The sequence below is a fragment of the Cydia splendana genome, chromosome 18 (assembly GCF_910591565.1).
Source record: "Cydia splendana chromosome 18, ilCydSple1.2, whole genome shotgun sequence".
In the NCBI taxonomy this organism is placed as follows: domain Eukaryota; kingdom Metazoa; phylum Arthropoda; class Insecta; order Lepidoptera; family Tortricidae; genus Cydia; species Cydia splendana.
The window spans coordinates 1,970,020-1,985,075 of NC_085977.1; the positions used below are offsets into that span (position 1 = coordinate 1,970,020).

A 15,056-nucleotide genomic window follows, 5' to 3' on the forward strand; every position below is an offset into this window, starting at 1 on the left:
AATGTAACATTTTAATTTGTGCAATAACGATTAAAATTGAAGAACCATCGCCAATCGATCCGGTATACCGGAGGTATATCGGAGCGGCCGAGGTGCTCAAAAATATCTAAAATCTGAATACGCACTCTAGCGCCTTGACAATAGAGACGTGTTCAGATATTCGTGAGCACCTTGGCTGCTTCGATATATCTGATGGCAGTCATTTGTTGATAGATGCAAAGCACCAAAACAACCGAAAATAAATATTTATTCTCAAATATATCTTAGGTGCATCTTTCTGTAGATTTTCTTTGTTTGCTAAAATGCTTAGAAATTTCCGTATCTGTTGACATAATAATTCGGTTCAAATAAATCTAACATTCTATCACGCAGTTAATAATTTCTGATCAAATGTGGTTCATCCCATCCTCGTCGCCACTGAGAAATAGGGATGAAGGGGGTGGCGTCCTAATGGTTGCGAAATATCACACGTCCGTTCGTTGCAATATTTAATCTAGACAAAGAAATATGTAGCTACCCACTTACACGTTACCTATATTTTTGGCTAAGTACCCACATACATCACAGACCATATGTTTCATCAAAGCCCCATCATTACGCAACGGTGTAACATGCGGTCAAAAGTTATTGAACACCGTCAAGCGCGTCAAATCGAAGCTGACCTTATTTGGTCGACAATCGCCCATTGGCCATTGACCATATGCTCGCACATGTGCATTTGCATAGAGTATGTGGCACGTGTGAACCAGTGCTAGTTTCATCATTGCTTCTTCGGTTTATTGACAGATGGTGTCAGCCATTTTAATAAGCGCCATGCACTTGCACTATTCCACTAACCTGGGGAGATGTACCCAGTGCATAATTGTTTTCTTTGTATTTTCTCGGAAACGTTCGTATTTGTCATGCTACTTAATCAACGTCAGTAATTTTTGTACTGAGACTGACTGAAATAGGAAGACACGTTCGTAGGTACGTTTCCGTGAAAATACGAAGGAAAATAATTATGCAGTACATCTGTAACTGGTTAAACCTGAAGTTACCATGGTTACCAGTACAATTTGACATTGGGTTAGCGGTTGAACCGCTTAATCCCGGCGGGTTAGTGGAATGGTGCATGTGGCCCTTAATCCATTGGTTTAATTTAAAACCTTTCAATTTAATTAAATTTTAATTGTATGACGTGTAATAACATTGTATCTGTATTACCAATAAATAATATGAATATGAATATGAATGTTATCGATAATTAACGTATCTGAGTAGGATCAAGATATTTCTGCATAAACTTCGAAGTAAGCGTAACCGTAAACACCATAATCCTATGAAAATATGACGTTTCATAATGACAGTGCTACACTTAATCACTTCGAAATCTGTGCTCTAGCGCAAGCTATGACTAGCTTAGAGAGACTATGTATTTTCTTACACTTACCGGTACGATACTTAGCATGCAACTCCTAATTGCATATTGCATGTGTTTTAATAACGCTTATCGTGGCGATCCATAATTGCTTGTTAGTTTCCATACCATTATGTTAAAGCTATAGGGAATTTAAACTGACCTACATATTGTATACAGGCTATACACTTTACCTGCTATATTTTTATTAGTAATATATTTTATTAAAACATAGTACTTGTTTACAAATCTAGAAGGCTTGAACCCCATACCACCCAAAGCAGTTTACAAGTAATTTCCTTGTACAAGTTCGAACAAATAGTAGTTTGTGTTACAAGGGATCAAAATGATATATTTCCGTCAAGGGCGTACATTGAATCCTGAGCGTAATGAGGGATTCAAGTGTTAACGCCCAATACGAAATAATTTTGATACCGTGTGACACATACTGCTTTTCACATCAACAATGAGGAAAATAAAAAAATCTGAGTGTTGACACAATCTGATGCTTAAACAGATTATTTAAGCTAAAAAAATAATGTGCAAAAAAATGTAAAAATAGTGTGCTAGAACAGAGAAGTGTTACTTTGATCCCTCCTAGCAGGGAAGAAAAGTGCCACTTTGATCCCTCCTAACAGGGAAGAAAAAGCCCTTTTTCGAATTGGTGATGTGAAAAAGCTATTTCTGACCTGTGTAGTGGGTGCAAAATTGGTTTTTGTTCCCTCTTCTGTTGTTTTATTTAGCAAAATTTTGCTCCAAGGAAACAAAGCTGAATTTTCCTCTATGAAGGGTACCGCGCACATAGTAAGCTTTGGATTCAACACGGTCCATTTCCATTACTTTTACTGCTAGTTCTGTTAGAATTAGTGGGAATAGACCTTTAACACTCCCCCCTTTCTCTTTTCATACACTTACCATTGAGTTATTATTACTGTAGAGAAAAGCCATACCAAACAATTAAATTGTCGCAATCACAACCTGTACCACACGACCAAAACGTCGTAAGCGCCGTAAACATTCATGGCGCTTATGCGTTTAGGTCGCGAGATTCACGCTCCGCATCTAAGGTCAAAACACCATCAACTTATGGCGCAAAATACTGGTTCTCTGTGCCGGTTCTATAGGTTCAATGCATATTATAATAATTTTCCATTTTTCAGTCCACATGTCCTATCAGGAGCATCGAATCCGTCTACCTCCGGCCTTCAAACGCAGGACAGCATGAGAACACATGACGAAGAAGTCAACACAGGCAGAGATAAGGACAATAAGGAGGCATGTGTGTCCGACTGGCTTTCAGGTAGCTTTTTATACATAGATAGATGGATGGATGGAATCTGGAGGTCGCGGGTTCAAACCCCGGCACGTACCAATGAGTTTTTCGGAACTTATTAAATATATTAAAAACGGGTCACTCACGTATTTTAAGTCGAAAAACGCTCGGAACTTACCTATGTACGAAATATCATTTGTTTCTCTGGGTTGGAAGGTCAGATGGCAGTAGCTTTCTTAAAAACTAGTGCTTTGACCGCACAAGACGTCTGACGCGCGCGACCACAGCCCAATATTGACCTTCGCGCATTTCGACAAGGTTCCGGATGATACGTCGCACACGATAGGCATGACGTTCAAAGGGTTAACTGGCAAGATTTTTTAGGAAGATAGATATCAAATCGATTCCACTTCCCGTGCGATTTAAATGTTTATAAAAACCTGCTATCTATAGTGCCCCGGAAACATCCAAATTGCGAAATTACACCGTGAGTAAAAACGCCTCATACAAAAAGCGCGCCACCCGTGACGTGACCGACCGCACGGCTGCACCAAAATGTATAAAAATCCAATCATTTCTAAATAGCCTAACCCAGGGGTCGGCAAACCGCGGCTCGCGAGACACATGCGGCTCTTTGTTGGTAGGGTAATTCGCCCGTAACTGGTCACCGGCCAATATCTGGCCACCCTAAACTAAAAATAAATTCTATTCACCTATAAACAGAATTCATTTTAGTATAAGATTTCAATAACTGGCCATCAGCCTCCAATAACTAGCCACCTTATACTAAAAAAAATAATTTTGTTTACAGGTGCATAGAATTCATTTTTAGTTTAGGTTGGCCAGTTACTAACAGGTGGCCAGTTACTGGCGAATTACCCTACTTCCTGGCCTACAGAAAACAACATTTGTGGCTCTTGGAGATTCCTAAAACTGGTGATTTTAACTGTCGTTTATCTCTTCTAAGTTCTAATCAAAAGTTTGCCGACCTCTGGCTAACCCATATGCACTTTCAGGCGGACCCCTCGGCTCCAAAGGTGTGGTACTCGTGTTCCGATCATGTGTCCTGGCCTCCCGAACTCCCTCCTTGGAATCCACCACCAAATCCATAGGACAAAACACAGGTAGTGTAATAATACTGTGTAGAGTGCGTGCAGTCAGCAGCAGAAGTTGCTAAGCGGGCAAGGTGTTAAAAATTACCTTGACACGCTCTTATTCTCTTAAGGACGTCACAGTCAACCAACTACTTTTTATATTTCTATCCGATTTATTAAATAGAATTTGTGTTTAAAAATAACTGCTATCTATGTTTTTCAAATAATTATCTGGTGCTTTATTTCATGCATGGCGTGAAATAATTTATTTTAAATACAGTCAAATACCTTATTGGTATTGATTATTTGTTTCTATATAACTAGGTCATATTCATATAAGACAAAGAAGTTATACTCATCCATACTTCATGAACTCAAGAATGAACAAGATAACCATTCGATTACTATTTCAGGCACCGCTATCTTATTAAACAAAGCCAAACACATGGCGAGACGACTAGTCCCCGAGCCCCACACGTTCAAACCCAACAACATAATGCACGAAGTCATGGAGACGTTCGGCCACAGCAACAAGTTCGCGGGGCAGGCTTACGTCGTCCGACATGTTAGTGAATCAGGTATGTTGTCTGTGACTCGACCAAACACATGGCGAGACGACTAGTGCCCGAGCCCCACACGTTCAAACCCAACAACATAATGCACGAAGTCATGGAGACGTTCGGCCACAGCAACAAGTTCGCAGGGCAGGCTTACGTCGTCCGACATGTCAGTGAATCAGGTATGTTGTCAGTGACTCGGCCAAACACATGGCGAGACGACTAGTCCCCGAGCCCCACACGTTCAAACCCAACAACATAATGCACGAAGTCATGGAGACGTTTGGCCACAGCAACAAGTTCGCAGGGCAGGCTTACGTCGTTCGACATGTCAGTGAATCAGGTATGTTTTCAATGTCAGATTTTGGAGATTTTTCTACTCAGTCGAGATTCTACCATTTTTTTTTTGACACTGTCATTTTACTATAATTTGAAATTTCTTCGCCCATTCATAATCCAATTACAAGAATGCGCCGCCAATATAACGATTTGATAGCCAGTGATCATCGCGGTAGGGGATGACAATTGCCTTTTGTTTAACAGATTAGGGTCCGAACCCGAAAAAATCACCTGAGATAATTTATACTAAGTATACCTAATAAAGTAAAATAATAAAAAAATTCTCCCTAAGTAACTCTGTTATACATGACACACACTCTCTTAGAGTTAGACCAAGAAGTCTGCAGAAATTTTGCTAGCCCACGCAGTGCAAGTGTTATTTTAAACGTCAAACTTCTATGGAATCATGACGTATAAATGACACACTGCGTGTGCTATCAAAATCGCTGCAGACTTTTCTTGGTCTAACTCTATCCGAGTTAATCTGAGCTCGATTAGGTAGTATAACCAGTATAACTACCTAATCGAGATTTCTATATTACAACGTGCACTTGCACGCCTTTATGATTTTAATATAATTTCGATTCATATCTTAAATGAACTTGTATTTTGTAACCAGAACTGCCAGAGACAATGTCAATAGAAGAGCAGGGCCACGAAAGCAGGGACGCGGTGCATAAGAGGGATATAGAGGATGTGTTGAACGATCTGAGTAAGATCACGCTGAAGAAACATCTGAACATCGAGAACACAACAGCGAACATCAAGCCACCGGAAGATCCCCCACCTCCCGTCGTCGGTAAATATGAACCCCCTTATTAGAGAGTTTCTTTTATTTTTTGCCAGTTTTATATATGGTGACCTTTTTTGCCACTTTTTTGTTATTTCTACTCAGAATCACGAGTTCGTTCAATCCTAATGGGATAAAAAAATGTCCCAGAGTTTTTTTCCTATTGTGTTACCATTTCCCCGTATACTTTGTATGGCGGTAACAAAAAGGAAAGTTTGAAAAATGTATGGAAACTTTAGGACGCTTTTTTTCTCCTATAAGGATGAAAAGGGCTCGCGATCCTGACTAGAAATAACACAAAAGTGGCAAAAAAGGTCACAATATATAAAAATGGCAAAAAATAAAAGAAACGCTCATTAAAAAAACTTGTCAACTGTAAATGTTTCTCTTTCTAACGTAGCCAAATGTGTAAATGAGGGAAATGGATAAAAGATTATCAACATTTTGTTAGAGGCATGTCTGTCAAAGACATGCCTTGAGAGGAGAAGCTCTTTCGACGCTTCTAACTCTTACGTTTGCACACAGTCATACTCCACTTACTTGTCGCAGATGGAGTGAAGCTGTTCCTTTCTAAATGTGTCTGTACGGGGTCTCTATTGTTTCCCATAAAGTTTTAAGTCATAATGTATTGTGTGTCCGAATTTTAGTTAGTCATAATTTGGTTTTTCTCAGAAACGCGTAACTTTTCAGGATTGCCATAAAACAAACCTAACTTAACCTGTCTATAGGATAACCTTACGAAAATTCGGAAAAATTAACGGTTTCAGAATTATGACTAATGATAATCTGACAATCGTTACATTATGTCTTTCAATAATTATGTCATACAAACGGATCCGGTCTGTACGACTTACCATCGCCGACACTGTTAACTGTTCATCGGTGAACCTTATGCGTTTTGTAATAAGGTCCATAGATGTTCAGTTAGGAGTGTTGCTGTTTGTACGAAATCATATAAGTAATTAAAGTTACGAGAGTTCTTGCCTATGACGGGCTTCCCAAAAAATAGTAGTTTGTGTTACAAGGGATCAAAATGATATATTTCCGTCAAGGGCGTACATTGAATCTTGAATGAAGCGATGGATTCTACAATAGAATCCCGAACGTAGTGAGGGATTCTATTGTAGAATCCTGAGCGTAATAAGGGATTCAAGTGTTAACGCCCAAGCAAGACGAAATAACTTTGATACCGTGTGACACATACTGCTTTTCACATCAACTATGAGGAAAATAAAAAAATCTTAGTGTTGACACATTCTGATGCTTCAACAGATTATTTAAGCTAAAAAAATAATGTGCCAAAAAATTTAAAAATAGTGTGCTAGAACAGAAAAGTGTTACTTTGATCCCTCATAGCAGGGAAGAAAAATGCCACTTTGTTCCCTCCTAGCAGGGAAGAAAAAGCCTTTTCGAAAAAGGGCTTTTTCTTCCCCGCTAGGAGGGATCAAAGTGGCACTTTTTTTCCCTGCTAGGAGGGATCAAAGTTGTACTTTTCTATTCTAGGACACGATTTTTTCTTACTTGCATACATTTTTTTTTTGGTCTAATAATACATATTTTGGAACCTAACAATTTCCTCATAGTTGATGTGAAAAGCAGTATGTGTCACACGGTATCAAAATTATTTCGTCTTGGGCGTTAACACTTGAATTCCTTGACGGAAATATATCATTTTGATCCCTTGTAACACAAACTAATATTTCCCCACATTGATAATTATTTAAATTTTGATGGTGAAGAACCTGCTTACACTCGCACTTGGACGGTTTTTTTTGAAGCGTGAAAACTATAATAATTTTATAGGAAACGAAAACTATGTTTTTGTTGCTTTTCAAATAATTATAAGTTCACAGATTCGTTTATTTTTTCAGAAGATAAAAAGGCCAAAAAGAACAAAGGGAAAAACAAGAGAAAAACCAATATACATAAGAAAATTTCCGTAACAAATCTACAAATTGGCAGTCCAACAGATAGCGACGATTCGGAGCAACTAGTCAAAGAGGTGGACAGCGTCAAGGTAGGATCGCAAAATGGATATGGATAGACCAAGAATAGTCTGCAGAGATTTTGATAGCCCACGCAGTGCAAGTGTTATTTTAAACGTCAAACTTCTATGAAATTATAACGTATAAATAACACTTGCACTACGTGGGCTTTTAAAATCGCTGCAGACTTTTCTTAGTCTAACTCTACTAACAGTAACATTATGCTTAGAAATAAAAGTGAAAAAACTCAGTTTCGAGCGAGACTCGAACTCGCGACTCCAGGACACCGGGCCGCCGATACCAGCTGAGCTACCGAGATTTACCAAAAGACAGCGAATATTTCCACCATATCTTCACTTTTCCTTTGTTTGTAAGCATTGTGATATCGTTTGCAGACCGTTTCTACATAATACAAAATTAATTGAACAGCAATGTCAATTAACTTTACACTTTCGTTTCTGAACTAACGTTTTCGTTTTAAGGAAAAATATCTGGGAGACCCGAGTTTGCTAGGAAAACATAAAAACTCAAAAATGCGCGTTTTCCCAGAGATAAGACCTAGCTAGATCGATTTTTCGCCCCCGAAAACCCCCATATAGCAAATTTCATCGAAATCGTTAGAGCCGTTAAATCCCCGAAATATATATATATATATAAAGAATTGCTCGTTTAAAGGTATTAGATAGATAAAATCTCTAAACTTACTGTCACGCGTATACGAATAAAATGAAACTATACAAAATTGTGACGGTCCGTAAACTTCTTTCGGCTTCTTAGGGCCACCCCACACTAGCGTCTTTTGAACGTCGGCGTCTAGTCAGCGCTATGGAAAATGGCGTCGCTGCGCAGTTGCGCCAACGTTGCGTCGAGCAGCAGCCATAGAGTTGACTAGACGCCAACGCTCGGGAGACGCTAGTGTGTGGTGGCCCTATGAAGCCGAAAGAAGTTTACGGACCGTCACAATTTTGTATAGTTTCATTTTATTCGTTTACGGACCGTCACAATTTTGTATAGTTTCATTTTATTAGACTCAAGGTCACACGTAAATCTAGAGTCATAGTCGGACACCTTAAAATTGTAATTATTGCAACCAATGATTTGATGACATCAGATTGAGTCAACTATTAGAGGTGTTGTTACTTTTTTGTTGTATTTCTTACAATACTTTTTGTCTGACACCGCGACCACGAGGTAATAGTACCTATTGTTGGCCTTCACAATTAAGACGTTTTTATACTTGTTGATCATAATCTCTTGGCTAATAGGATTTTCATGGTCAAGTTTCTTGGAGATAGTTTGGATACTTAAAGTTCTTACTTATCTTTATAGGTATTTTATAATGACACGATTTAAGGTGTTTGTGAGTTTAGAAAACAATTATGTAGCGGGAGATATTTTTATCGCTGTGGCCAAAACTATAGCTACAGTTTGGTACGCAAATATGTATTTTTTGTAAAAAAAATTGTTTTTAAATCATCATTTTAATGTTCCAAAAGAACAAAAATATCAAACATATTTTTGCCACCCTGATTATGTTAAATTATCACGCGCATTGTTTGTTACGCGCTGTCGATTTTCTACTCAAAAAAGTTATTTCTGTTATTAAAAATTTGGTAATGACCCCAATACCTCAACATCTTTTAGTTACTCGGATTGCTAATCCAACGCATCTTCCAGGTCCTGGAAAGCAACTGCATGCCCGCCCGGCTGCTCAAAATCACATACAAACTAGTCAACACTGAAACCAAACTCCTCCACCGATTACTCCAAGCCCATGGTCTAGTAGAGGCCGTGCCCGACGCCAGAGATGTCAACCTCTTGTGGTCCGGATTACACCCTAAACCAGATGTACTAAGATCTCTGTCGCCTTACCAACGAGTCAACCATTTTCCGAGGTAAGTTTTGTACCAAGATCACTTAAATTCAAACAGAACCCAGGTTACGAATAAAGCCTTTGTGATGCCAGGCCCGACACCAAAGATTTCAACCAAATGTGGTCCGGTTTACTCCCAAACCCTGACGATTTATTATGGCTTTTGTACTACCAGAGAGTCAACCATTTTCCGAGGTAAGATTTTGTACCAATATCACTAAAATTCAAACAGAAACTAAGTTACGAATGCGGTCTTTAAGATGCTGAGCCCAACGTAAAAGACTAGCCTCATGTGGTCCGGTTTACACCCTTAACCTGTCGTGTTAAGTTCGCTTTCGCCGTACCATAGGTCAACCACTTCCCGAGGTAAGATTTTGTACCAAGATCACTTACTAAAACGTAAATTCGGAAACAGTATTACCACATGTATGAGTTATAATGACAATGATGTAGCGCAGAAATTAATTTTATGGTAAATAAAGTATTGTAGTTAATCATAACATTACTTAACCTCATCACAGTTTAATTTATTTTAATCTTTAGAATCCCTTTCTGCGCTTATAAATACTATCATAGTAACTTATATCTGTGGTTTACTAAAGGGGGCGCCTGGTTTCGTTGCTACTGCAAGCGCACGGGCTACTCGAGGCGACGCCCTCGGCCTCCGACTGGGCCCTGATGTGGTCTGACTCCCCAATCCCCTTCGGTGTGCTGCAGGCGTTACTGGACAGGCAGCGAGTCAACCACTTACCGAGGTAAGGTTTAGAATGGCCACACTGTGACGATGATTCTGCTACATACGATACGAAAATTACTTCAATACGAAACACTTTAGTGTATTATTATAATGAATTTGACCAATCACGTGTCACCGCGGTGGTCAAGAGGGCAAAAACAAAACTATGAACAAAAAACATGAACGAGCGAGCATCATTTCTAGTAGATACTTATAAGTAGAAAAAGTTTGATTTTAGTCGACTCATAGAAAAAGTATCATATACAATAGTGATATAATCAAGCTTTTTCAATGTCTTATCTTACTTAGGCCACTCAGCAAGATATGAAGCCTAAACACGATACTCGATTGAAAAGCTTTCTATTGTATCACGATTGTACGCGTATCGTGATGACGCGCCGCACACGATAGGCGTAGCGTTCAAAGGGTTAAAAAAACATTACAAAATGGTTTAATTAAAAATAAAATTGTAATTTTTGACAGTCTCGGGCACAGAAAGTTTAAAACCAACGAATCCAATGGGTTCTCAATACTCAATACTCAATATCTTTATTAATAATAAGGAATAGTCCATGCAGTAGTGGATACACAATTACACAGTATCAAACAAATTAAAACAAAAAAAGTAATTTTAAAACATGTCAAAAATATAGAAAATAAATAGCACATAATAAAATTGATAATGTCATTTCGATTAGAATAATAATGAATAATTATACAGATTAATACAACACAACAGAAGATTCTACAAACAATAATAATAACAGTCCAGAACAATAAAAATCAAGATAAAATTAATGCAATTCCAAGGTCTATGTTAATGAAATATCTTACCAAAGTATTCGTCCAGGTTATAGAATGGTCTACTTATTAAATATGTCTACTTTTACTTCATGCATTTAGTAACATACAACATAACAATGATGTATTTGCATGCAAACCTGAGATAAGTTGATTTATAGCATTACTTCTAGCTTTTACATCTAAAGTAGGTTACACTCTTTAACTTTTTTCTCGCCGTAATGTTCTCTAAGCATGAACGCTGTACAAAGCTCGCCGTGAAAAAGTAATTTCTCATTCTAACGTAAGAACTGCGAAGTACTTTATTTATCAAGATATATACCTATTATGAGTCAGGCAATAAGGCATCGAGTTTTTTATGGTTATCGCAGACTTTTTTGGGGCAGTTTTTAAACTTACCAATGACGATGCGTGTTTGAAGTAAATTATATTCTCCAATATACTTTTTTATGAGAACTCCAATAAATTTGAACTTTTTTGTAGTGGTTCATGTATTTATCAAAGTCACACAAAAGCTTTAAACGAATAAAATAAAGCATAACTGACTTATTTTACGGTTTCCGATGACTCGTCATAAAAACTATGTAGCAGAAACTATAAAATATTACGAGACGACTTACTTCTCCATATATTTTTTATTTATTTGCCATACAACAAACGTGATTTTTTTGCCGTTTTTTGCGTAATGGTACAGAACCCTTCGTGCGCGAGTCCGACTCCCACTTGTCCGGTTTTTTTAATTTGTTAAACATGAATATTTAATCGACCTCTCTTGTCCTCAGATCATACGAGCTCACACGCAAAGACAAGCTATTCAAGAACATAGAGAAAATGCAATACTTCCGCGGCCTGAAGCACTTCGACTTCATACCCACTACGTTTCTCATGCCGGCAGAGTTCAAGGAATTGTGCACGGCGCATTACAGGACCAAGGGGCCGTGGATTGTGAAGCCGGCCGCTTCTAGTAGGGGACGGGGGATTTATATTGTTAATACTGTAAGTTTTTATTATGCGAACTTATTTTTTAATAAAATATATTTCGTAAGCTCTTAGGTTCTTTCAGGAATACAAATAATGATTAATACTAGTATTTGTAGATCGGGAGAGAAATGTTAACAAAATATTTGAATACCTTTTGGTGCTATCCGTTTCTCTATAAAATAAATGTCTATAAAATTACCCATATACAGATGTAGTGCATAAATGTTTTCCATCGTATCTTCTCGGAAACGTTCGTATTTGTCATGCTACTTCAGTCAATGTCAACCTCAGTACTTTTTGTACCGAGACTGACTGAAATAGCAAGACACTTTCGTACGTTTCCGTGAAAATACGATGGAAAATAATTATTTATTTATTTTATTTTATTTATTTATTACTATTCGGAGATCCAACAGCTGTTAACATGTTAATAGGTTTCATAAATGTGATACAAAAAGCCAATTACAGGTTCTCACCAGTAAATACAGATTAACAAAAACAATTGGTGGTTAGCACTATTGCACTACACATTCATTTCAACGCCAAAGGCAGAGTAGTTAATTTTGAATACGTATTACTAAAGAAGATACAAAAGAAATACAGATTAATAAAAACAATTGGTGGTTAGCACTATTGCACTACACATTCGTTTCAACGCCAAATGCAGAGTAACTAATTTTGAATTCGTATTACTAATAAAGAAGATTCAAAAGTTATAAAGAAAAAACACAGCACAATGAAATTTCAAATTCCAATAAGCCATGCTCATTTATTTATGCACTACATCTGTACGAAGAAGGGTGGTGATGATTACGTGGATGAAGCGCAAAAGTTGAAAACCAAGTTATTTTCAATGAACTGTAACAACAGAGTTTGATTATCACTTAATTTACTTTTTCAGCCCGAACAAATCCCAAAAGGCGAAAACGTGGTCGTCGCCAAATACATAGACAAGCCACTCCTCATAGGCGGGCACAAATGCGACCTCCGCCTCTATGTGTGCGTGACGTCCATAGACCCACTACTGATATACTTGTATGAGGAGGGCTTGGTGCGGTTCGCGACTGTCAAGTATGATAAGACGAACAAGAATCTCTGGAACCCGTGCATGCATCTGTGCAATTATAGCATTAATAAATATCATACGGATTATATCAAGTGAGTATAGATTACATATAGACCATGGTATAATAATATACTCCGCCTGGTACTCTCTTCCCGTCTTTTCTAGGTCACCTAACTGACACAAGCCTACGTCATCATGCGACAGCGCTAAATGATAATATGCGATAGCGCTATATATAGCGGCCATGTTATTGTGACATAGGCCTGTGTCACTGTGGGAAGAGAAGACCATGTTTTATTAGACTATAATATAGACATTTGTACCTTGTCCGTTTTGAGGGTAGGCGAAACAAAGTGGAATGTCATCTCAAATTAGAATTTGTTCCCAAAATAAATAATACTCAAAACAATCTCTATTTACAATATGTTATTAAGGGATCACAAATAAAAGGCTTTTTATTTTATTTTTATTTTAATGAGTAGACAATAGTTCCTTGACGCTCAATAGGTTTTTTGATTATTATAAGCTTAGTACTTCGTTTTTTAAAGTGCGTTTAGACTTATGTTGTTCTGATCTACAATGGTATTAAATGGGTTTAAAAAGACCTCAGCTTAATCTGTAGATATCTAGTGGTACACAATTTATCTTAAACGACTTTCTGAACATCACTATACATTTTATAATCATTAATCATATCAAAATATTAATCAAAAAGTATTTCATAATCTATTTTTATCAGATGCGACGACCCAAACGCTGGCAACATCGGCCACAAATGGACTTTATCCGCACTACTGCGCCACCTACGAAAGCAGGGCCGCAACACAACAGCCCTCATGGCTTCCATCGAGGACCTGGTAGTCAAGTCCATCCTCTCCTCGGCGCAGACCATCACGGCCGCCGCCAGGATATTCGTGCCTAACTTCTTCAACTGCTTTGGTAAGAGAGAGACACACTGATAGCTATATATGATGGTCTCGCTCTGTCAGGCTATGTATGAAAGCAGGGCCGCAACACAACAGCCCTCATGGCTTCCATCGAGGACCTGGTAGTCAAGTCCATCCTCTCCTCGGCGCAGACCATCACGGCCGCCGCCAGGATATTCGTGCCTAACTTCTTCAACTGCTTTGGTAAGAGAGAGACACACTGATAGCTATATATGATGGTCTCGCTCTGTCAGGCTATGTATGAAAGCAGGGCCGCAACACAACAGCCCTCATGGCTTCCATCGAGGACCTGGTAGTCAAGCCCATCCTGTCCTCGGCGCAGACCATCACGGCCGCCGCCAGGATATTCGTGCCTAATAACTTCTTCAACTGCTTTGGTAAGAGAATAGAAACAATCATGATTTATTTTTTAAGAAAATTCGTGCTTGAAGTTTGACAACTGATGTAGATGGCGCTGATGCTGCAGATTTTCCGCCACAACATTTTACACAACGGGTATCACTACACCATATAAAGCAAAGTCCCCCGCGTCTGTCTATTTGTGTGTATGTATGTTCGCGATAAACTCAAAAACTTCTGAACGGATGTTCATGCGGTTTTCATATATCAATAGGAAGGTTTAAGTGTATAATTTGTTACGGTTTTGTGTAACCCGTGCGAAGCCGGGGCGGGTCGCTAGTCAGTATATAATTTTGTTTGTTAGTACTGATGTAGTGCATAATTATTTTCCATCGTTTTTTCACGATAATGTATAAACGTGTCTTGCTATTTCAGTCAGTGTCGGTACAAAAAGTACGGAGGTTGACTGAAGTAGCATGACAAATACGAACGTTTCCGAGAAAACAATTATGCACTACATCTGTATATGATTTAAACCCATATTAAATAAAGGATTTAATATTGGTTTGATTCATAAAATTAAAGTCCATAATTGATTCCAGAATTGTTCGGGTACGATATCCTCATCGACGATATGCTGAAGCCGTGGCTTCTTGAGATCAACTTATCACCCAGGCAAGTACATATAAATTTTCGTCCTTATTTTGCTGTGTATTTTCTGTTAGTCCTTATTCGCACGAGCGCTTTTTCAACGCGCGTTTAAAAAGCGCTTTAGTCCGTTCGCACGCTGAATTCGATTAAACGACCAACGCTTAAAATCGAAAATCCAACAACGCTTGATAAAAAGCGCCACCGCCATCGTGTGAATAAATACAC

The 15,056-nt window shown here is 38.3% G+C and overlaps 1 protein-coding gene across 1 annotated transcript in view; it reads left to right on the plus strand.

The window, feature by feature from the left end:
- Nucleotides 1–15,056, plus strand: part of LOC134799367 (tubulin polyglutamylase TTLL5) — a 47,607-nt gene that overhangs the window by 17,117 nt on the left and 15,434 nt on the right. The window contains exons 2-11 of the mRNA XM_063771776.1: nt 2,560–2,699; nt 3,689–3,796; nt 4,180–4,344; nt 5,282–5,461; nt 7,324–7,469; nt 9,115–9,332; nt 11,630–11,843; nt 12,730–12,986; nt 13,634–13,833; nt 14,783–14,855. Coding sequence (XP_063627846.1) covers nt 2,560–2,699; nt 3,689–3,796; nt 4,180–4,344; nt 5,282–5,461; nt 7,324–7,469; nt 9,115–9,332; nt 11,630–11,843; nt 12,730–12,986; nt 13,634–13,833; nt 14,783–14,855 — 1,701 coding nt within the window. The remainder of the gene's footprint in view (nt 1–2,559; nt 2,700–3,688; nt 3,797–4,179; nt 4,345–5,281; nt 5,462–7,323; nt 7,470–9,114; nt 9,333–11,629; nt 11,844–12,729; nt 12,987–13,633; nt 13,834–14,782; nt 14,856–15,056) is intronic.